Source organism: Homalodisca vitripennis, chromosome 3, assembly GCF_021130785.1.
Source record: "Homalodisca vitripennis isolate AUS2020 chromosome 3, UT_GWSS_2.1, whole genome shotgun sequence".
In the NCBI taxonomy this organism is placed as follows: domain Eukaryota; kingdom Metazoa; phylum Arthropoda; class Insecta; order Hemiptera; family Cicadellidae; genus Homalodisca; species Homalodisca vitripennis.
Window position 1 is genome coordinate 45,388,076 of NC_060209.1, and position 25,946 is coordinate 45,414,021.

The following is a 25,946-nucleotide window of genomic DNA, read 5'->3' on the forward strand; positions in this document are numbered from 1 at the left end:
AACGCTACGTGTGTGGTGGGTTGCGTTTACTTGCTAGCCGCTGAGATGAAGGCGCAACAATGTCTTTAACGACTTTAAACTCACGATTTCGATTTACAGATTAGTATTGACAAATACGTTAATTTCAAAAACACGTTAAACAACACTGTAACAACTGAAAAACAAGGATAAGTCCTATTATTGCTATATTTGGTATTCTCTTATTATTTAATTCCACTACAATCAGCACTGTCACACAACAGACTGATTTTAGGGAGTGTGATGAGTTATTTATGGCCAATAAGATTCCAGGATGCAGCGCATAATGCTACCCCGCCACCCCTCCCCTCCCGCCTATCACCACACACTCAAGGTCACACGTGCAGCTAAAGTCCTCAAACTGTACATGTACATGTAGTGTAATATAAGGTAGAATAAGATGTCATCTGAAGGTCAAAGATGATTTGGTTCATGTCCTTAATCAGGCTGGCCTGTTCTCAAAGATTGAAGATATACAAAGCTACATTGCATGCTGCGTGAAAAAGTGACTGTTATCTAGGGAATGCAACAGAAATATAATGGCTGTATTGATTTCTTGATTTGTCTGCTCATGTGGTCAATACTGCGTGCACATGTACTTGTACTTGTACTTGGTGCAACTGCATAATGCCATGATTGTATGCACTACAGGAAGCATCCAAAAAACAAAACTTCTGTTAAGAATTATATTTGCTTTACTAAGTTTTTACCATAGGCACAATGAAAACTAGTATGAGCAAAGATTGTATTGTCAACTGTGCTTCAGTGTGAAGTGATTGATTATTGATTAGTGTTTCGGGATATGTTCAATTTTTATTGTAGAAGTGACCACTGTCATGAAATGGAAAGTCTCTTCAGGATGCTGAGTCTCATAAGTGGACATTCGAAAAATTTTATAGTAGATAACAGCAATAAGACATTTCTTTATTTATAATGAGGTCGCGTGCTGTGCAGAATTAATTTAATGTCTGCAGATATTAGATTTTAAAAATTTATAATTTGAAAGATAATCTCTAAGAAGACAAAATTTTATTTTTTTAAACTTTTTATCACTGAGATAAACTATTACTAAGTTTATCTCTGTGTGGAGTTGCCTGAAGATGAAACCTTTGGTTTCGAAAGGCCTCGTCCAAAAAATAAACAATTTGGTAAAAAGTATTGTTTTTATTAACATTTAGTAATATTTAAAGAATTTTCCAATTGCTCCAAGAGTCTACAATATTACTAAGTGATTACAACAAAGCATGATTGCTGTAAGGCAGCTTTAAAGTCACCAACATTTTGACTAAAGCTAGCTCATGCTGATGTCCTGTTAATAACATATTGTTTCTTGAAAAATTGAACCATGGAAAATGTGTCTTGGTAAACTTTTGTTATTTTATTTTATTATTTTTTTAAATTTTATATTTATATTATGCAGTTACATTTAGCTTTTGAACGCATTTAGAAAATAATACAACAATATAAATATGTCTTATATTAATAGGCACAGAGGTCTTTTCTAATCCTACTAAACAATGTCAAAGCATAATTTCATAATAATTTTGTGCTGTAAGACATTATAAAACAATTAACAAATTTACTTAAGATAAGATATTATTTAGTTCTTTGGTGTTTAAAGGTTATTGTAGTAGTAGACATATAATTATGTGCTTGTGTGCATTGCCAATTAAATAATGAGATGCAAAGTAATCAGTATGGTAAAAAATTAATAAGAGTGACAAGAGAGAGTGACTATCATCATTACTTGCTGTATTTACGAAATGAATTTATTGACTTGACTTATTATTTTAAATGGGTGAACTGTTGAGATAATAGTTCGAGTGCAGTTTGATAAAACTTGTAGTCAGTCTCTTTTTTATCTCTGTTCAATTTATAATTTTATTTTTTTCTAATTATTTAAATTTGTACCTTAATTTAATGTAAAATCAGGCCTAAATTTTTTTAACTGACTATATCTTAGGGTCTTCTTACATGTAAAACGTGGAACAATACTACACAATTTAAACACACAATAACACAAGAGTAACTTAATAACATATATACAAAATTATTTGTACATAATATCACCTACAAATAAAAATGTAGTCTTTGCTTTTAAGCATAGAAATGATTAAATTTAAGAGTACTACTTATTTGAAACAGAACTATTTAATTAAAAAATCATAGAAAGAATAAAAAAAATCATGAAGAATTTTGATTAGTTTAACATATTGACTCTGGCAGATGTCTTATTGTACAGAAACACACTGTTAGTAGTTAGTCCCACTCAGGATAGACCAGCAGTGAAAGTGATAATTGTTTCCTGTTGAGGAAAATGATTGACCAATGAGAAAGGGACAGGGTCTCAGCATGGAGAACAATGGAAGTGTGTACAATTTTGACTATTCACATTGATGTTTGCAATCGTTATAGTCAAACTAAATTGATGTTGGACTTGGGCCTGAACTTGACTCACATACTGGAATTGAACTAAAATTTCGAATTGAACTCTTGCTTAACCCTGACACTTTAATTAGTTTTTAACCGTAAACTAGACTGCGAATACAAGTGCAATAGAATCTGGACTCGTACTTTAACTATTGCTGGACTTTTAATGAAATCATTTGCGAGACTTCAACAGCAATGGTATTAGACTTGCACTGGACTGTAAACTCAACTGACAAATTAATGGTCCACAATCACTTTCCTCTTAAAATTGATGTAAATGATTTACCACTATCATGCAACACAACAAATTATATTTTTTAGTATATGACTTTATGTCTGTTTCTGTCCACCTTTGTTTGCTAGAACTAACCATGGCTGTTACTACTATAAAACATACAAGAGTGGTTGAATTGTTCTCCTGGTTTTGAAAACCTTCCTTGTTTTCTGTACTATTACCGATTTTATTGTATTTATTAGGCAATTATTTATTAGGCAAATATATGTATTATTCACCAGCTCATGCTGGTGGATTTTAGAATGAAGTAATGCCCATTGGGCGAACAATGGCACCCTCTTGAAGTAGTTGCAGAGATGCGTTCCCGAGAGGGTTTCCAATGCCTGGACCGGTAGGTTTTTAGTTGGTGAGAGTCCCACACACCAGGGCGAACACCTGTCCCTGACGGTGCATAATGCATTTTCCTATTGTAAAAAAAAAAAAAAAAAAAAAAAAAAAAACTTAAACATAATCATTTTCACTGATTTGAATACTTTAATTTAATTTTTGTTGTTATTTAATATTTTAATCTATTTAAATTTATTGTTTAACCAGAATATATTTTCATAATTCTATTTGTGTCTAATGAATATTAAAACCATCCCTGAATATTCTGTGGTGAATAATGATCGATTATGGACTCACTTCATACTCAATTCAATAACATTGTCGTTTAAGTTTTTCCCACTAAAACTGAAGTTAAAATATTATATTATTTTATTTAATACATTTTTAATGCCCTGCCTAACAGAAATTAAAATGTCCTCTGACTTTATTTAAAATATTTTAACAAATATTCATAGTGTGAATTATTTTCTTATAAATAGCGCTACCAGTAGGTATCTCTAATCAAATCCATTGCCAAAATAGTTATCTGTATGGTTATGATAAGCTTGAGTGATGTCTTAATTATGTAAAGTGATAGCTTTATTTTTTTTTACCTCAAGACAGATTCTTTATATAAAGAATATGGAAAAAGTGCATAAATGAAACAGCTGAGTGAAGATAAAGTAGTTCCATCATTATCGGTACAATCAAGATAGGAATGTTTGTGGTTCTTTCCACATTCATTTGTGGTGAAACATGAAAGAAAAATATAAATTTTCATCTTGATAATGATTTGACAGATTTTAAAGTGTATGCAAGATAAGTGATGAGAGATTTTTATAATTAGGTCAGAGCTTCAAGATAACATACCTATTGATAATAAACAATGATATAACAATCAAATGTGTTGTATAAGAAGCACTTGTTGATAAGATATATATATATAAATACACATATTACACCATAGTCGTATCTAGCATGACCTAAAGGGGAGGGTTATCACTAGAAATTTTTCGTACCTCCCAGGCAAGCTGGGATACGGGAGCCCCCCCACCAGAATATGTTAAATGTTAATAATATTAAAAATTTGGAAGTTTAACAGCCATCTGAGAGAACATTATTATTATTCTTATTTTATGCTCTACAAAAATGGCTATAAGGTAAGCGAAGATACTTTTGGGGACTGCCCAATAACACAAAAGAATTTCAAGAAATTTACACTGTATTAATGAGATTAACAAAGGCTCAGGAAAATGGCTATATCTTAAGAAATAAGACACACTCTCCACTTTTTAACCAAAATTTATACGTTAACACGTTATAGCGACTGGTTAGTAACTATTGTTATAATTAATGAACATATACGAATATAAATCGACAAAAAATAAATTTATTTAGAACAATCAATCCTGATTAGTATCGGCAGTTCAAAATCCTGTAATTCTTTTTCAGAGGCCTTGTATAATTGTAACATTTTCAAACATTTAGAAATTCCATATCTTAAAACCTTGACAAGAATTGACAAAATTACCAATACCAATATACACATAAGATAATTATAGTTAAATAACAACTAAAATGAACAATTAGGCACAGAAAAATTAAATTATAACATTTAAATCAAAGTTCAAATATTGCATTAAAAAATAATTTCTTGTACAGGCATAGACAACCGCCATTTAAATGAACACCTATAGTTAATTTTTTATAAGAGACTTATAAAATTCATTTTTAATCATCTGAGACTCCATGAATCTAACTTTTGATGAAAGTTTGTTCATTATTTGGATAGCAATTTAAATATGAGATTGAATCTGTAAAGTATCGTCCTGAACATTTATAATAATTTTATAATTATTAATTGGGAAGGAGGGTTATTTCATTTAAATTCTTTATTCAATGTAAATATTAATACTAAGCTATAAAATCTAAAGTTTCATTTTAAAAACAAAATTTTAAATATGCAGTTGAGTGCATCATTGCTTGAAAAAATATGTTTCAATATTTTTATTACAAATTTTGTATTATTACATTTTTATCATTATGTATGAATCCGTTTGGAAATTAGTAGTCCACTTTTTAACTTTACCCCAATATCTGTTGTTCAGAGACATTTGACTTTAACTATCTCAGAGTGTAAAAACTTTTTGCTTACAAAGCCATTTCAAACTCAATGAATGATGTGTTATTAAGATCATTATTAACAATAAGAAAGGTTTTTAACTTAAAAATAAAACATTTATGGGTAAAAAAACCCCATGAGATAAGCTCAGAACTGCTTGTGCCTATTAGTTGTTACTTAATATATTTTACATGTTAACAAACACGGAAGATCAATTAATGGGGCACTCTTGATGTAACAGCCAGCTGTTGCCGTCACGGAGGAAGAGAAAGAGTAGTGCATGTAATTGTAGCAATTTCCTGAGTCACATCACAGCCATTACAACCAGTTTTGGCTGTTATTTTACCACAACCTTGATTCTTCTATCTCATTATCTTCACATTTTCTTGTCTGTACCTGCACCTCACTAGGCCTTGGAATGTCCAAAACTCGGTATTGGCTGTTATACTGCAAACTGTCAAAACTCTGTGTTGCTTTAATAAACATACAGATAAGATTTTATATGAAAATTATATAACATATTTTCTGTCTGTTACTATTAAACCAAATTCAATATCAACATTCTATAATGAATATTAATTAGGTATTAATGATTGTGATAATGTGAAAAACGCTCTCATCAGATATAAATTTCTTTCAGTCTGTTATATTTTATTGGAATAGTCATGTAAAATTTCTTGTGCTGTATGGTACCAGTAATATAGTGACATTTGTGTTTAGGTACATTTAGACCCTTTTTATGTTTCATAGCTGTTTTTATTGTTCTATAGGAACAATTATAGCGTTTAGGTACATTTAGGCCCTTTTTATGTTTCATAGCTGTTTTTATTGTTCTATAGGAACAACTATTAATAGCGTTTAGGTACATTTAGGCCCTTTTTATGTTTCATAGCTTGTTTTTATTGTTCTATAGGAACAATTATTAATAGCATTTTATTAAAAACTAATACATAAAAATCTCCTGTCATGGTGTTTGCGGTCGCATTCATTCGAAATGGCTCAACTGTTATATGTGTATATTGGTAGGTACGAGAGTATGTCATAAGTTTATTTCATACTACTAGGTGATTAGGGTGTCCTCATCTAGAAAAATGTTTTTTTTTTTTTTATTTAACATAAAAAATTATAGGTATTTCTCTAAATTTGTATCCTGCTATCCATTTGGGACGCCTACTGAATAAAGAAACAAACATGTGAAATAGTAGAGCAGAAATAACAGATGAACAAATCCAACAATATAACAAAAATGTATGTGTGAGCATATCACGAGACATGCGCACCTACCTATTCATAAATAACACATATAGCAAATGACCTACAACACCAACAAATATACTTTACATTTGTTTCATTCCTTAGTCTCTCATTTGAGTACAAGTCAGATAGTGAATACTTTGATCACCTGTTAACGAATGTGTCCTCATTGTCATGCGCTCAAGTTCAAACACTAGCATGTAATGTAAATCAGGAAAAGTGCAAATACCAGAAATTGAAACACCACAAGAACCATTGAACGGCTTGTTCATCGAAAAGGATCCAGATTTGAAGCTGTTCCTGAAGTCCATTCGCACATTCAATTCACGCTTCCAAATGACATTGTTCGGAGTTCACACTTTTTGAGCGAAGTACATTTTTCATACCAATGTATTTATGTTTTTTTTTTTATTGTGGGAACAATGCAAATGCTACAGTGGTAATGGAAACTTTAAACGAGAAGTATGTTGATAAGGTCAGAAATGAAAATGACAAGAAGTTTTAGACAAAAACTGAGTAGTTTTTTTTTACTTGTGTATATATAGGGTCTTCTTTGTAAGAAGCTGTTAAGCTAATTTAAAACATTTGTTTTTTTGAAATCAATAAATTTGTTTATAACACCTTTAAGTAACTAGTTAAATGGTTGAAATAGAATGCAATTTAAGCAATTTTAGTTACTAGAGGAAGCACTTCACAGTCTTCAAATATTATCAAGGCCTAAGGATCAATATTTGATAAATATTTAATAAGCAATTCTGTGACTTCACCATTGATTTTATGATCAAGGTTTCAAAGTGAGATGCTTTGCTTCTTGCCAACAGAGTTTAATGTTGTTCCAGCATACATTTTATTGTAACCAGATTTTAATGAAAACTATTCCTTATGAAATAGCTCAACTTATAATCCTTGACAGTTTTGTACTGTTTTACTCCAACCAACTTACTAAATCAAATTTCTCCAGATAATTCATGTTCTAGCCAACCTCAAAACATTATTAGGAATACACTAGCTGAGCCAAGAACTATATTTTCTCTCTTAGTCTGGTTGCATTTGAAGTATAGCATATCATTCCAGCTTCATCATCTTAGGTAATCATTCATACCTCTTCATTTGCATGATGCCATTGACAGTACTTTGACTTTGCCGAATGCACTATCTCACAAGCCTCTTGGCGGTGTTGAGAGTTCTGGACGACTCTACTTTGTCAGTCAGAGGACGGTATTGTGAATACTTTTGATTATTGGGTAATCCTAACTTACCAGCCTCAAAGTCATACATTCTTTATCGCCATGAAATATAAATACATTCATTGGCTTGGGTCAAAATAACCATTCAAACATAAAAGTTAACCCTTTTACTGCCGACGTCCGACATATCGGACGTCGGCATTTTTGCCGAAAACGCCAACGTCCGATATGTCGGACGTCTGTTTTTTGTTATTGTTACTGGCTACTGTTATGTTCAAATGCCGAAATATTCGGTATTTTGGTTGTTTAGGAGGAAAGGATAATGAAAGAAGCCATTTGAAGAACTTTAGATTTCTATTTTCGTCGTCTTTGACTAGAATTGACGAACTACCTAGACAGCTGTCAAAACCAGATGATCGGGTTAGATTACTGAAATCTTCGTTCATTGTTGTTGTTTACAATGTTATCGAAAGTTTTTTGAAGTGTTACTTTTGTTGATCAAGGATAAAATGAGTAAAAGAGTTACATCTAACTCTCCTGTGAGTGAGGGAACAATAATTAACAGTCTAATCGATGGTGGTGTACAAGAGCAAGACGAACTGAGTGACGATTTCCTTCAGAATTTGTCAGATTCATATGCCGATATTAGTGTTAGGGCTATTGATGACAATCAAAGTGATGTGGATGACACTGATGACGATCCTGACTATCTTACCATCAGATAATGAGGAGTTATTAGATAGTGAGGGGGATGTGGCACAGATAAGTTTACCTTCAACTTCCACTGGTAGGCCTAGAGGAGGCCTACCAGTTTTGGGAAAATCCTCATAGTGCAGCTATGTTTCAAGGTAGCACCTTCAAATTTGGTATATGTTCTAAGCAATTGCTCTAGTTTATAATGATATCATGCTCAAAATTTTAGTATAATTTTAAAAATAAATTATCAGATGCCAAACACAATTTTTATTTTTTTATTTATTTTTTATTTACATAATTTTTAAAATTAAATAATGAGTTTGTTTCAAATTAAAATTTCTTTTTATTATTTAAAAAACAGCATTTAAATACGAGTAAATAAAGTAAAAATTCATGCAAATCTAATGAAAAATAAAAAAGATACAGCATTTTTTGTAAATGAATGCACAACAGCGATTTTCCCCCTTGGCAATTTTGACTGGTACGATAAAAAAATGGCCGGCAGTAAAAGGGTTAATGTATTAATAATTAACATGGTACATGACATAGTCCTGTACAGAATAAAAACATTTTTCTATTAAACATATCTTAAGATTTCTTTTAAAAGATCTAAAATCTAACTCTTTTCTATAAAAGTCAGGTAGGGCCTTAAATAATACCATAGCAATATAAGTGTGATTTAATAAAAGATCTAGTGTGAAAAGGGATATTTAATTTATTTTTGTTTCTAAGACCGTATTTAGATTGTGGGATAAGAGACTGAAAAATACTACGGTTCTGTTAAAAAAAGGTGTAAAATATATCAATGCAAGGGGGAGTTAGGATTTTAAACTTCTTAAAAATAGGTTTGAAAGATTGAACTTCTTAAAAATAGGTTTGCAAGACTCTGACAAATTTCAGCAATAATCCGCACTGCCTCCTTTTTCAGATAAAAATATACTTAGAATTAGTTCTATCCGATTCCCCGATTGCCACAGCGTAAGTCAAGTATGGGAAAATAAGAGCATACAACAACATGAACAACAAATTACGTAATTTAATAAATATATACCCTAAAAAAGTGTTTTGCAATAGATTTTATAATTGGCTTCTGAACAATCTTTTTATTCTGTAGATGAATTTTTTGCTATATCTCATATTAGTGTATAATTATATTTAAAGCTAACTAAGGATCATTGTTTATATTTCATGGATGTGTTTACATATGTCTTATATTTTAGTATTTAAACATGTATTTATTTATTGACTTGGCTACTGGCTGTAAAGTGACTTTGTCGATGAGTGCAAAAACTTAATATAACAATAAAATATTATTATTATTATAGTATGCTGTAAGAACAGAACTGTTTCCCAACTTTTGCTTTAATTTTCTTAGTCCACACATTCTAGTGTTATATTATTGTATACAAAAGACAAATATAATAATCATCCCAAGTGAAGTGGCTCAAGAGTCGGAATAACTTCAATTATTCAACCCATCCTGCTTCATCATGGGGGAAAAAACGCAGATGCATGGTTATTTTGAACATTGAAATTAAAATACTTATAAGTGTTACAATTTAAAATATACGGTTCTTTTCAGAAATTGTATAAGGAATAATTATTTTGCGTTTAGCCGCCAAATACTACTGAGTCAATGAAATAGAGATTATGTGTTAACATCAATTTTGGGTTTAATTTGTTTTTAGTTTCTGTATTTTTCTTAATTATTTTCCATGCTGCTTTAGGTTTATTTTTACTATTCTCTATGTAGTTAGTGTTATATAAGACTGTAGCTTCTTTAATTGAAATTTTATACAGGCTTTTTAAGTTCATTGTACTTAACTTTTTATCTATGTCACTAATGAAGTAGTGTAGCGGGTACAACGGTTATCGCAAGATAACCGGATCAAGCAACGTCGAGTGTGGCTGCTGCTTGGATTGGTGATCCTGTCCTTGCAAGCAGCCCGCCTGTCCGGCCATTAGTGGTGGTTGGGAAGTCACCTTTAAGCCGTTGGTCCCCTAGTTAAGTGTTAAAGAGGGCTTATTAGCCCTAACTTCGCCTGGTAAAATAAGACTACTTTACTTTTACTTTATTTTTTTCTGTGCACTTAACTAATTTATGTAAAAACAATAAATAACCTTTCTTTCATTTTATTCAAATCACTAGCATACCATTCTTGATTACTTTTTTATTTGTCAGTGTTGTTTTTTACAACCTTGAAAAAATTCATATATTTATTAGAATGTCAAAAAATACCTCAAAGAATTAGTGAGAATTTTGGTTTTTACTAAAAAAATCAATACTGCCAATAGTTGCAAGACGCCTTCTTCTTCACTTCATCTCTCTCTAATACCAATGCTCTCATCAGAAGATCAAGGGAAATCATATTAAATGCATTCCGTAGATAAAAAAAGAGCATTGACCACCTTATCCAAAAGTGTAAACACTCACAGTTGACCCACCTGTGATAAATCCAAACTAATTGTCGAACAAAATGTTGTAGTGAGCAACAAGATTGCTAGAGGAATATTGTAATTGCCCCTTAATAACTACATTAGAACATTTTAAATAATTTCAGCAAACTCTGTAGTTCACTCTCACATTTTCTGTTTTAGGTTTATGTTTAGAATAACAGTTCATAAATATATCGCAAAATAAACAGTTTGTAGCATTGAGTTTTAACAAATAACTGAACCTTCACTTAAGCCAACACTTATTCTTGGTATATCTTCTCTATCCATCTTTTTTCACTTTGCCATTTTTATCTGTAAATATTTTCCGACACTTGATATGAAGAATTGATCCAACAGGTGCAACATCATTTTTACGGCTCTGATTAGCTTTGTTTAACCAATCTGATTCTTTATTGAAATTGTAACTACATTTTGTCCCAAACACAATGAATCTTAGAATATTGATTCCAATACCATCCTCCACTTCCACCTTAACCCAGGACCGCTGTTAGCATGTGATGTGCTATGTCTACTGAAATCATCCAAACAAAAAGTACCCTGATGGCTATAGATATTTGATGTGTGCATTCGCAACATAAAAATGAAAAGGATAATTTTATTGAGTTTTAGAATTGTAGACATGTTGTTTTATACTTCTACAAAATTTTAATATAAAAACATTATTTTCTTTCAAAATAAGTCATTTTAAAACTCAGTACGGTTTTTAACAGGTTAATCGACTCGCAATTTTAAAAAATTGTCAGTGTCATGTAAAATTTTTGTTCTTGATCAGAAAGAAAACCATTGGCATATTTTGAGACCTTGAGAAAGCCGTTGACTCTGTTAATCTTAATATTTTGCTTTCTAAACTTGGGACCTGTTGTGTCAGAGGTATGCCCCTTTAGGTCTTATTTAAATAAAAGAAAACATTGCATGCAACCTATAATGTTGGCAAAACCGTTTCAGATTATATTGAGGTCAGAGCAGATGTCTCACTAGGTATCTTAACTTTTTACTGTATATATATCAATGAACTGGAAAATCATATTATTGAAGGTCACCCGCTGACGATACTGGTATCGTATTTCACTCACACTATCTGCAATCTCTTCCAGTGGTTGTACGAAGTACCTTGGACTAATTTCATCTATGGTTTTTAATCGATAATCTCCAATTTGAATATTGATAAAATTAGGATTCTCAAATTCAACATGGTGAACAAAGTTCATGGAGGTATTTCACTACAATGGGAAATCTCTCGTATTTTCAGATAATGTTTCGTTCTTCAATATTGATTCAGGCCTAAGTTAGTATTCTTAAGTCAGATTAAGAATAGTATTTCTTTGGGCTTTGTAGGGCCCTCTATTATCTGGAATTAATCTAATTTTTAAAAATAAAGAAACATTAAAAATGTTATATTTTGGTCACATTTATCTTATTCTTAGTTATTGTGTCATGTTATGGGAACTAGTGTCTGAATCATCTTTGGCAAGAATTTTTCTGTTTCAGAAAATGGTGTGTAGGATGTGCCCTCAGACAAAGAGAAAGTTGAGGAATACAATATATTGAGAACGAGATTAAATCCTAACTTTGACATTTATATTTGTTAAATCTATTTCAATCTATGTTTCCAATAATAAAACAATAATATTTTTACCTCAGTTTTCCCACCAATATAATACGAGAAAGAAAACCAGTTACATAATTTCGAAACAGAACAAAGCCATTCCAAAAATCACTATATTTGGGGTCAAAAATATTTAATTCCTTAATCTAACTCCATAAAAATCTGTCCAGATCCTTGTCCATTTAAATCCATATTGGAATCCGTACAAATGGTGAATTTTACAACTTATTAGCATTTTTGGACTGCAAGTTCATAAAGTAAAGCATTTTTTAATAAGTACTAACAAATTATAATCTAAGCGTAGGTTAGAGAAATGTGATAGTTTTGGGCTAGAGTTGAAAAAACGAATATGTTCTTATATGTGGAGTTGAAAGTATTACATGGTTTTAGTTAATTGCCAATTCTATGAAGTATTAGGTCTGAATTTACATCCCTACAAGTAAATAGATTATAATGCTGTAATACAATAAAAAATATGGTCAGCCTTCAGTACGATTTTGTGTGTGTGCATTTTAAATTGGGTTATTTTTGATCAAATTAACATATTGAGCACAGTGTACTAATGTTCTTATATAAAAAACATGATTTCTAAATTTTTAACTTCTCCAAAAAATAACAGTAAGAACAAGTAAATAAAAATTTAGTCAAGAAATTGCAATAAGCTTATAAATTTGATTGACACGTATATTGTACAAATTTGATAACTTATACATACTTAGAGTATTTTAAGACTCAGTTTCCATGAGGATGCGAAGTAAACACCATGTCACTCATGAAAGATAAACTGTTTACCTAACTTTTGTTTGTGGAGAATGATCTGAAGGCCTAGGCTGGATTTATACATTACATCACAGCAGTGTCTATTTTTGTCAGATTGTGCTTAGTCATGCACAATCTCTGTCAGATTGTACATGACTAAGCACAATCTGACAAGTTTATTATTAATTTATTAAAGTACCATTTTTTAAATTTAGATGTGTACAGTATCAGAAAAACACTGATAACAATATTAGAATAAAAATTTGTGTGTAATTTAAGTTTATTTAGAAGGAAACATGTCTGTAAACAGTTTGTGAATTTTTAGCTTGTAATTCAATAACATTTATGTGTGAACACCAGGGCCATGTAATATGTTTATGACTCTTTTGGCCACTTCAGAGTAGATTAATAGTCTGTTTATCAACCTATATCTATGTCAGTTTTGCTCTGTCAATGCTAATATATTGGCTTAATTTTGTAATACTCTGCATCTTTGCATATACATCACAGAGTAACAACAATGAGTATATCAGATATGGGGTCCATCTCGTGTGTGAGTGTGTGTGTGCGTGTGTGTGTGTGTGTGTGTGTGTGTGTGTGTGTTCAGTATACATCTTGATTCTCTGAGATTAGAGTATTAGTACAAGTTTAACTTTGGTGTGTTTAGTGCAATGTTAATTTGTTAACTTTTACGCATGCTCATATTGAGTCGCTGTGTCAAGATGTATGATGTATTTAACTGTTAAATTCTTTCATCCCAACAAATGTGGTATCTACATTTCCCAATAAACTAAATTGTTTGAAATGGCATTGAAACTTCCAATAAACCTCATCACTTGGCTTAGCAACTTATAAAGTAGTTGCATGGTTAGCATCAGCCCCAAAGTTGCACGAAGAGTAAAAATTTACTTAATTTCGAAGTATAGTAAAGAAGGGAATTTTCTTTGATCTAGAATGAAATGAGCAGCCCTTTCTAAACATGTGGTTTTGAATCAACATGAATATTAACAAAATGTGTACCAAACTTAAATATTTTTGAAGTTTAATATACAGGGTGGGGCATATGTCAGTTACCCCATAAATTGGGATATTTTGTTTCAATAGGTTGGTAACAATGTTAAGTTGGCAGCCACATTGAATAAGTTCTTTGTTGTCTGTTCCAGTGGCTAGTGTAAAGTGACACTGTTTTGCATCTGTTATTTGTTTATAAAGTGTTTACAACACAACAACGAGTTTACATCCTTTAGTTGTGGTGGAAGCATAATAAAAATACAGCTATAATAATTTAAGAATTTAGTGATAAATATCCAGGTGTTGTGATACCCACTCAACAGTATATGTGGAAGTTAAATAAGAAATTTGAAAACACAGGAAGCATTTTAAATGCCCCGAAGTGTGGTCGCCCACGATCAATTTGCAATGAAGAAAACCGGCAGACAGTTGCTCAAGCTTTTGTAGCCAGTCCCAGTAAATTGACTCGTAAGGCATCTGCTGAACTAGAAATATCATATTAAGAAGAAGCGTGCAACAAACGTTAAAGCAGTTAAAATTTAAGCCATACCATCCATCTTTACTCCAAGCGCTTCACAAGGATGATTCCGATAAGCGATTGGAATTCTGTGAGTCAATAATTATTCTCTCAGAGGCTGATCCAAATTTCTTGCGATCAATTTTGTGGTGTAATGAGGCATGTTTCAAACTAAATGGATGCATTATTTGGCATAACTGCGTGTACTGGTCGGATTTAAATCCTCATAACATAATCCAAGCAGAGCTCAATGTGCCTGGTGTTATGGTATGAGGAGGTATTTCAAGTACTGCACTGATTGGTCCTTATTTTCTTCAAGGAAATGTTAGCTCATAAAGTTACTTACGGTAGCTGCAAGAAGTAGTAGTCGCCGAACTCAGAAACAATTCTGTTTTCAATATTCATTTGCTCATTTGGCAACAAGTTGGTGCCCCAGCACATTTTGGTATTCCAGTTCAAGATTTTTTTTAAAACACACACATTTAATGAATAGATTGGTCTCGGTGGTGCAATCGATTGGCCTGCGTGCTCGCCAGACCTGACGATTTTTCACTGTGGGGTATTATAAAGGAGACTGTATTCTTCAAAACCGCAAAATCTTGATGAACTCAGAGACCTAATTAGAAATGCATTTGAACTTGTTAATAAGGATAAATCTTTATTGCTAAAAATGTGTGATTTTGTTCCCAGTCGTTGTATGAAGTGTATACAAAATAAAGGTGGACATTTAGAACAACTGCTATAACATTGTATGGTAATATGTAAGTAATTTCATATATGAATTTGTTTTCTTGCCTAACCTAATTCAATTAGCCTATAACGCCTTTAAATTTCTCTTCTGGGGAAACTTGACATATGCGCCGCCCTGTATTTTTATTTTTCCTTTTTCTGCTAAGATTTATATATTTTCTTTTTGTAATAGAGCATATAAATTTGGAATTACTATAATATAACATTTGCTCTGTTTGTATGTAAAGCAATATTTTAGTATGTACCTCAAATTTTAGTGTATTTTTTTATCTTATTTGGTTAAAGTGTTAATATTTGTAATCTGTTATTTTAGGCTCTGATGGTTGTCATCCTAGTGGACTGCTTAGCTGACTTTGTGTATGCAGTGGTGATCAACTCTGGAGGGCAGCGGGTCTATTCCGTGGACTTCTATTCTCCAGCCATTAAGTTCATTAGTTTTGTGAGTATATCGTACTTGAGACAATGTATGTTCTATATAACTTCCAAGAGGGCTTTAAAGCTCAAAATTTAATTTGCAGTGGAAAATTGCAAAGTATGTCCTCCAGTAAATATTTTAGTGGTCATATTTGTTACATTTTCTCCATATTTTGTATTTTTTTAAATGTAAATCCAAAATTTAAGTTCACTAATTACCCTAGTTGGATCCAAGAGAACATAGATAGTTCCATGATGATAATCATATTCAGCAATTATAGCATAATAGCATATGGAAGCAATCTTAACAAAATCTGACTTTGTGATTTTGTTGGTTGACCTCATGATCATACTTGATTTTAACAAATTGTAATGAAACCTGCCTAATTCGAAGCTCAAGGAAGCAATAACAAAATTTGAATCTTCCAAAATTTTTAAGTATATAGCAGAATTTATTGCATTGAAAGAAACACTAAGGAACCAGGAAAAAAGTTAAAATTATCCAAACATTTTAGGAATATTGTATAGTGAATATATGTTACTATGAATTTGAGAGACGTAAATAATTTATGATGGCGGGAACTGTCCGGGCTAAGATAATGAGATGGAATATTTATTGTCTGTACAATGTATAGTCATACGGGAATGGCATCATCATAAATATATCTATATAAGACGTAACAATATATATCACTTACAACTGACAGAAAAGTGATTGTTACACTATCATCAATTCCATTATGAAATCAGTATTACATTGTGTTCTGAAAAGTTTGTCAAGAGAAGAAAATGCTTTGTCTATTAAAATTATTGTTTGTTCATGTTTAAAATTATTATATGCATCTAAACTTTTTATATACTGTGGAAATATCAGTGTAAAACAATGTAATTTTCTGTAACAATTCTTATCTATACTTATAAAACTTTTAAGTAGTTAAATTTTCTGGATTTATAGAATTTATTTTTACCAATAAATTATTAAAATGCTTTATGAATTTTACTGTTTAAAATCCGCATATTCTTAGTTATGGATGTATTATTTTCACGAGTTTATGCAAATTTGATATGGATTTGGTAACTTAACAAACAGTCCTTTATCCTGCCAGGGATAATGCTTCCCACTTAATGGATTTGTAGTATAAATATTTGGCCATATATTAGTATAAATATTTACTGATCATGTGCTAGTTCATTACTTGCTGGATAATCTACAATCTGTTGGATATTTACATTTTTTTCGGACAAAATTAATAACTTTTTAACCTCAATCTGAGTACACTTAACCCATATTGGAAGGATGTAGCATTGGTCTTGTGGCTGGGATATCCATTTTAATAGAGCGGTTCAGAAAATAGATTCCAATGCTGTTTGTTTTGTGAAGGAGAGGTATTACTGTGCATGTTTGCCCATGACGGATTTAGGTAGTATGGCTCAATAGGCCGTGATAATCGATGTCAGTTCTGCGTGATCCTAATTTAATCCAACTCCTCACCATGAGTGACAATCCAGCCAAAATGGGTGATCCAGTGACTGATTTAAAAAAATGTTCCATCATTTCCTTCAAATTTAGGCTAAAAACCTACAGATACTCATTATAAATTGTATTGAGTTTAAAGAAAGAAAATAATTAGTGGTTGTTAAGTGAGTTAGAGAGGAGAGTTGTGTTAGTTTTTAGCCAAACCTAGTACATGATTTTGATTAGAACATTGTACAATTCAACTAAGTTTATCAAAATTACCATTGCTTAGAACTTTCTTTCATAGTTATAGGTTGAAAAAATGTTAAAATGTTATATTTCACTTCACGTTTCCAAAATCATTGAAAAATTCTGAAAAAACCACATTTTAAAATATTTTTAATGTGTAAAAATGTTAGAACTAACAGGACAAATTTCATGGTATACATGTGATCTTACCAAAACAGAATCTAAACCATGCCATCTATGGCGTATATATGGCATGGTTTAGATATAAGAGATTATGAGAGATGAAAATTACCCCAATAACGAGTAGTATGTTGTGGTCAACCATTTTTTAGATGATCTTCAAGTTTTTGTGTTGTTTGAGAGTAATTTTCCTTGATACCTTTTCCTACGGGTGACAACACTGGGCAAATTTTGGTGTCAAATTCTTGTGTAAGTTTGTTATGTATGTGTAATTTGTTTTATTTTGATGACATGTTTAAAAAACTAGAATGTAAAATTTTATTGTAATATTAAACCTACATTATTGGCATCGTACATAGTATATGATTTAGCAATGTTTCAGTAAAATTTCTAAATATACATGATACTTGAGTAATAAAAATCTGACTGTGTAAGTATTAATTAATTAATTAAGTTTTTAGAAAACTATAAAATGATTCTAAATGAGGAATCGTTAAAAAAAAATAAAATTTAATTTGTAATCCTTGGTTTTGGGTTTTGTACAAACTTGAATAACCAAACTCCACCCACCATATTTTTCCAAAATTGGAAATTTTCTTAATTTTTAGAGCAAACTTTAATAAGGAATGATTCAAATTTCACTTTTTCTTTCAAGCGTTATGAGTACTGAGTCTCTGGTTCTACAGTGTAAAACAGTAATGTATAAAAAATCTAAAACAATGTGCTTGGCTGAAAATGTATTTGTTTGGAAGAGATTCTTTTCACCTTACCTTAGAAATTCTTTGTTTCTTATATCTATCTGTAGTTCAAAGAGATTTACTCTGATCTACGGTTGCATTTTCATTTGAGGTATTTTTGAGCTAGAAACACATGTTATTTGAATGAACATCCACATCTTGATTTTCAGTTTTATTCCTATGAACACTAGGAACATTCTCTTCACTATCTGATCAATTGTGTAAATATTATCTGTTGGCATATCTTTCTCTGCAGTGCTATCTTTATCAACTTAACTACTATAGAAATCTTCTTTTACACTTCTGTTACTCTAAGATGATGGCGAAGAATCCATTTTAAAAATAAAATCAAAAGAATGAAAACAACAAATGATGAGAAGTAAATTGGCATAGTCATCTTTATTGCACAATACATTCATATTATATTGTCAGGTGCATCATTAAACACTTAAAATATACTTACTCTTACTCTTACTCCCATGGCCATGGATACCCTAGGTGGTATTTGGCCTCGCCAACCCGCTGCCTCCATCTCTCCCTGTCTTCACAATCCCCCTGACCCGCTCTCAATTTCCGCAAGTCCTTCTCCACCTGGTCCTTCCAGCGATTTTTGGGTCTACCTCGAGGTCTTCTTCCAACTGGATTGTGTTTCCAAACACTTAAAATATATTAAAGTAAAATACTTTTTCATAAAAAAAATTAATACACATGTAAACGTAACAAACCTTAATTTAAATTGAAATTTATTTTTGACTACCCAAATAGAATATTAGGTGATTCAAACTATGCCTATATACCATTAAAGTGCAAACAATTTATGTTACTGACTCTGAAGGAAAGTCTACATGGTCGTGTAGACTATACTCTGATCAAAGAAAAAAGCTTCCATCTACAATTGTGACGGTTTAATATGGTTTTATCTATATAAAAAATGCTATATAAAAATTAATGATTTCTCTGTGTGTTACATAATAATGTCAAAGCTACTGGACCGATTGTACTAAAATTTTACATGGATATTCTTAGAGTTCCATTATTATTTCAAAAATCCCTCCAATCAGAGTATATTAAATAAATGTAATGTTCAAAAATACGCAAAAGTATTATTTTTAATAAAATAAATTTTGTAGGTGGGGGGTTTGTCATCACCTGAGTCGATTAGATGAGCTCCATGTAACATAATCTCATATCTGAATGGTTCACAGACTCATGAGCAGGTGAGAAAAGGATGACGCATTGGGCATAAATAGTTAGTTCGCTCTTAGCGAAGCGCGCGTTCACTTCCCTCTCTCCTGAGTGAGATAAGGCCTCACTCGCACATGTAACCTCCCAGCCATATTACTTAACAGTTTAGTGATACAAACAGTAAAGTGCACCTGCTTCAAGATGCCATCAGGACATATGCAGGATCATAAGTTATAGAACTTATTCCAATTTTAATATATTTTCAAATTAAAATCGGGAGTTTTTTATATGTTTTAGAAATCTAAATTTATAGGATAAAATTTGAAATAGATTTGTAAGTAAAAGCATTGAGTGAAATTGATCTCTCCTGAATAATAGAACTCAAATGACAAAATAAGTTCATTGAAATTATTTTAAAATTATATCAAATTAATATGACTTAGTAAAATTTAACTTTAAGAAAAATTTGTTTATAGCTAGGATTAATTTTGAGATGCAAATAGCTACTTTACTAAATTATTTTGAATAAACATATTTTTATCCAGATAGTAAAATTAAAAGTTCTAGTGAAAATGTACTTCTGTTTGTTTGAGCAAATGTCAAGTATGGAATACTTGGTTAGTACTGTAATACTAATATCAAAGACAAAGTTACTATCTAAATTTTACTATAAATTTAAAGATTGTTATTTAACAATCCTTTTGACAGGACAGAAGTAATTTCAGACCTCCTTATTTATATATCTTATTGATCTGGGCAACAAAGCAAACTCATTTAACACATTTTATTTGTCTTTTGACAGGACAGAAGTAATTTCAGACCTCCTTATTTATATATCTTATTGATCTGGGCAACAAAGCAAACTCATTTAACACATCTTATTTGTCTTTTGACAGGACAGAATTAATTTCAGACCTCCTTATTTATGTATCTTATTGATCTGGGCAACAAAGCAAACTCATTTAACACATCTTATTTGTCTTTTGACAGGACAGAAGTAATTTCAGACCTCCTTATTTATATGTCTTATTGATCTGGGCAACAAAGCAAACTCATTTAACACATCTTATTTGTCTTTTGACAGGACAGAAATAATTATTTCAGACCTCCTTATTTATATGTCTTATTGATCTGGGCAACAAAGCAAACTCTTTTGTGACACCAACAATATTTTGAAGAGGAAGTAAATTACAGCGGCCAAAATTAGATGCTTTATGACCGAAGTAGGCTTCTCAGCCAGTGGATGTATATATTCTGGTATTCTTGTGTATGTTGATTTTCTTGATCAGGGAAACAAGGCAATATTAACTATTGCATAACTGAATACTAAGTTCAGAGTGATATAATACAAAAAAAAGCCATGAAACACAGAGAACTAATTGTGGCATTTATGTGTTGCAGTGCCTTGTAACTACGCTGATGTGGTTCAACAAGAAGAGAGGTCAGCGATCGTCGGGTCTAATATTTCTTTTTTGGTTCATTTACTCTCTGTGTGGAGTAGTCCAGCTGCGGACCATGCTGCGACAGACTCTTCAACATAATGTGAGTATCACTGCATATTGTTATCTATTTCAAAATTTCACTTCAGATTTCAGACCTTTAAGTTGACCTTACCTTTAATTGGGAACCTTGGTAAAAATCATAAATTGAATTCATGGTTGGTTAATAACTATCTTGTCTGGTGATAACATCAAATTCCAGCTCAAGATTTAGTTCATTATTTGTTGATCGATGTCAGTTGGTTGGTTGAATTTTGAGTAATATATAACAGTTTTGAAAAGTTTAAAAATTGTTGAAGGAAGTGTTCCAGTACAGGAATTAGTAGAAGATTAATGCATGCAGTATATCACCAGCAGACTTTTATCATTCTTTAACAGATATATCCATATTATATTTATGAAGTAGCAGTAAATCTTATATGAAATCCAATTTATCCTTAGTGTAACATGTTTTGCTCGATCACGGCGTTGTTAAACGCACATTCAAATAAGTAAAAAAACACAGTGTGGGCCTACACACTTATTTTTGTTACACACAAACACATGACACACAATAAATGAATTAGAAGTTCGCCTAGTCGGGACGTCAAAATTAAAATAATTAAAAGTATGAAAAAAACCATGAGAGTACGACTGAGTTGGGCGTCGTGCACGGACTAGTTGGTTTCTTCACACACATGTCCACGGTCAGGTGTCCTCTTCGTTATCTGTTACATCTTGCTCGAGTCGACTGATTTGTTTGTATTCGTATTATTGAGGTTCTGTCATAAAAGGGATGGATCCTGCCACTGATTCTTTCATTTAAAATATTGTTCTCACTTGTACAATGGCCTCTATATATTTCTAATCTATTTAATCTTTGTCCTTTGTGGCAATAGTGATATTTCCATATTATCTGCTATGCTTGTGCTACACATTATCTCTTTATTTGATGTCAAACTTTAACAAAATATTTGAAATTGTTAGCATATAGGAAAAATATTGCTGGGGTTATTGATACACGAGTGTAAATAGGACTAGCCCCAATATAAAGAATTAATCATTTTAAAAATAGTGTCAAGTTTGAGAACTGTATTAACCCTTCAACGCGTTTTGCCGTACTAGGTACGTCATGACACTTTTACTTGAGATCGCGTTTTGCCGTACTGAGTACGTCATGGAGTAGTCGGTTATTTTTGTAACTGTAACAGACGACTATCGAATGTTTTCAATGAAAAATGTATACCAATCGAAAGGAGAAGATTCAAACTTTCGATTAATTGAGTCGATATCTCGAAAAAATCGATCTTTAGAAAAAATATCTGAGAAATCAGCTGCATTCAAGACGACGTCATTGCCGTGCAGCCGATCGTTTGTCAGCTTACGTTTGTTGTTGTTTACAGTCATTGTTAGTGTGATGGTTATGTTCAACTGACATATTTTTGTGTGTTTTACGTTCCTTTGTTTAGTTATTATTATTAGTTTTACAAGCTAACTATATTGTTTTGAAGAAGGAAATCCCGTTTTGACAGGAACAATTTGTTGTGTTTTATAAACATGAGTTGGGGATGGTTTGTAGGTTAGCTAGCTTTTAGGGAAATTAACCTAAAGTAGATTAATTTTGTTTAATTTGGCTAATTTTAAACACTAACAACATAGAAGTATAATAAAATAATTATAAACTTGGGTAATTCGCTTATATTATTTATAAAACACAAAATCTCTAAAAAAACCGCCAGAAAAATCAACGCAGGAGGGAGTATGACCATGAAAAAAAATAACGCGTTGAAGGGTTAATGAAGTGCTTAATTCATCTGAAAAATAGCCTCATTTTCATACGGGATAGTTAAGTAAATTTACTTCTGTATACTGTAATGTATTTTATGTTATCAGGTCTTTTCTGAAATATAATGCTTCGTGCATAATTTCAAAATTTTATATTCATATTTAAAATTGCATTAAAAATCAAATGCATGTAATCTAGTATTTCTTATGTAGCATTTTTACTTCTAATATTTACCATACTGAAGGCCAATCTTAAATTTGTTATAAACAAATATTGTTATTTTACCAAATAAGAGATTTTAGTGTTGTATAATGTCTTGAATATTTTCATATATCAATAAACAACTTTATTATAAAAATGTCAAGCCTATAACTAATTCTGTTGATTTAATTGATATGTTAACTTGATAGTTTTTCGTTAAAAAAGCTAAAAAAAAACACACATTAAGTGCACAGTTAGACACATAGGTAGACAATATAATTACATATTTTCTTTGGACACAGTTACTGTAAATATTAAACTGAGCTGAATTCTTTGTTTCAGGCCTTACCAGATCCTATGTTTCTTTCAATCAGCTACCTTGTATTCTACATAGCCACAGTTTTAAGTTTACTTCTAAACTGCTTTGCTGAGCCGGAACCGAAGTTTTCTGAGTATCCCAAAGTTGAGGTAAGTCATAAATATATAAGTTTTACCTCCAAAATATATGTTATATATCTTCTAATTGTATATTGGGTTCTATGAACCAGAAGAAAATTATTAATTGCAATCATAATTAAAATTGAAAAGTATTTGGGTATTTGTATCAACATTTTATAAATTTGTTTATTACGAGGGCTATCTAGAAAGTAGGTTACGTTTTGATATAAACAAAAAGCAAAGTACAAGAAAAAAATGGTATTACTTACATTTGAAAATTACACAAAATTACTATTTTTCAATATAGTCACCATACACATTTAGGCACTTATAGCAGTGAACTAGTTTTGAAATTCCAGTGTTATAAAATTTTGCCATTTGAGGCTCTAACCAGGTAGTCACACCCTCCTGCTGTTCCACGTCGTCATCAAAGCACTGCATCACAAGCCAGGTCTAACAGGTGGTAGTCGCAGGGTGCAAGGTCGGGACTGTGGAAACACTTTCCACTTAAAAGCATCCAAGACTTCTTGAGTCTGATTTGCCGTTTGTTTATTTCTGGTACTCATCTTGCACAAATTTATGGTAACCTAACTTCTGCGTAATAATTTCGTATTACAAACTACTTGAAATACAAGGAAAACTAAGTGAGTGTTCTGTTTTTATGATCGGCAGTCTTCTTTACTGTTCTCATCGACTTAAGAGACTATTTTATGAGTCACAGTGCTTGGCTGGTCTCTTTGTTCTTCATCTTGCACATTATTTCGGTGATTTTTAAACCTAATGCATCTCTGACGCACTCCACCTTCAGTAGTAATTAACTTGTTCCCATAAACTTCACAGAGTTAGCTATAAATCTTAATTGGTTTATAGTGCTTAACCAACAAAAACTGTAATACTGACCGTACTTCACAACTCGTGGAATTTTCAATTACGTCATACATTTTAAACTGATATTGTAAAACAACAAGAAGTGACAGTAACCGCCTGCTTAAACGGCTAGATAGCCACTGAACGGAGAAACGCCCTGACATCAAAATGGCTGCGATCATCCTGCCCCTAGCGGCTACAGAGCGAAACGTAACCTACTTTCTGCATAGCCCTTACAGTGCTAATTAAATGTGTTAATAAGTTAATAAATAAAGTTTATTGTTTAGTTTGATAGGCTTGATTGTATTGTTCTCCTGCTCTGTAGATAGAAAAAGAGTGAAACGCAAAAGAAAGAAAAGTTAAGAGTGAAACATTTGGATTCAGACCATATTTACTAGAATGCTGAAAAATAAAAAGGAAAGGTGTGCTATAGAACATTTGTAAAGGCACTTTACATACTAGTATGGACCGTTGCTCACAACGATCCTCAGTGCTAAAAGTGTTAATGATATATTATAATAATATACAGGGTGGCACAGAGAAACGGGAAATTTTGAAGTTGTTGTTGGTACACCTGTAAGTCTTGTAGGAGTGGGGGACGTAAGTCATGATACCAAGTAGTAACAGTCATTTAGTTGAGATGGAGCAGTGGAGTGGTTCAGAGCCGTGAGATTGTATTACAAAAATGGTGACAGTGTAACTAGCTGCACAACGAGTGTTCCGACGCCATTATGACATTCCTCCCCGCGGTTGAGTTCCTTCTTCACATGCCATATCATCATGGGTTCAGAATTTTGAAGAGACTGGTTCGGCCTTAAAAGAAATAACCTCCTGGGCGTATAGTGACTGTTCGAACCCCAGAAAATGTTGATGCAGTGCGAGTCACAGTGGAAAGGAGTCCACGTCGTTCTGTACGAAAAATCACCTCATCATTGGGACTTGAGCATTGGAGTGTGCAAAGAATATTGCACGGCCTGCAGTTTCATCCTTACAAGCTTCAGATTGTTCAAGCTCTAAAACCAAATAACGGTGAATTACGCTTACAATTTTGTGAACAGCTACTGACTAAGATCAACGAGGTTGAAAATCTTTGGATGTCTGATGAGGCCCACTTTCATTTAAATGGGTATGTCAATAAGCAGAACATGCGTTACTGGGCTCGCAGAAATCCCGGTGAACTTCATCAACGTCTGTTACACGGCCTTAAAGTTACTGTATGGTGTGCAGTGTCTTGTTGAGGGATAATTGGACCTTACTTCTTTGAGGATGGTAATGGTTCCACTGTAACTGTCACATCTGAACGTTAAATTCATATGCTGGAGGCAGTTTTTGGTCCACGGCTTCGTGCTTTTCCAGATATTGACATTCAGCAAACCTGGTTTCAACAGAATGGAGCCACCTCACACACTGTCAATCTGTCAATGGCAGCACTGAGGCATTTTTTTGTGGAGCGCATAATTTCAAGGAACGCTAACCCTGATGGCCTCCACGGTCTCCAGACCTCTCAATATGCGACTTCTTTCTATGGGGACATCTTAAGAGCGTTG

At 32.0% G+C, this 25,946-nt stretch overlaps 1 protein-coding gene across 1 annotated transcript in view; it reads left to right on the forward strand.

Annotated features, from left to right (window-relative positions):
• The window catches only part of LOC124356856 (multidrug resistance-associated protein 1-like), a 115,948-nt gene that overhangs the window by 9,094 nt on the left and 80,908 nt on the right, over window positions 1-25,946 (forward strand). Inside the window, 3 exon segments of the mRNA XM_046808118.1 lie at window positions 15,722-15,847; window positions 21,031-21,171; window positions 23,437-23,562. Of these exon segments, the coding sequence (XP_046664074.1) occupies window positions 15,722-15,847; window positions 21,031-21,171; window positions 23,437-23,562 (393 nt within the window).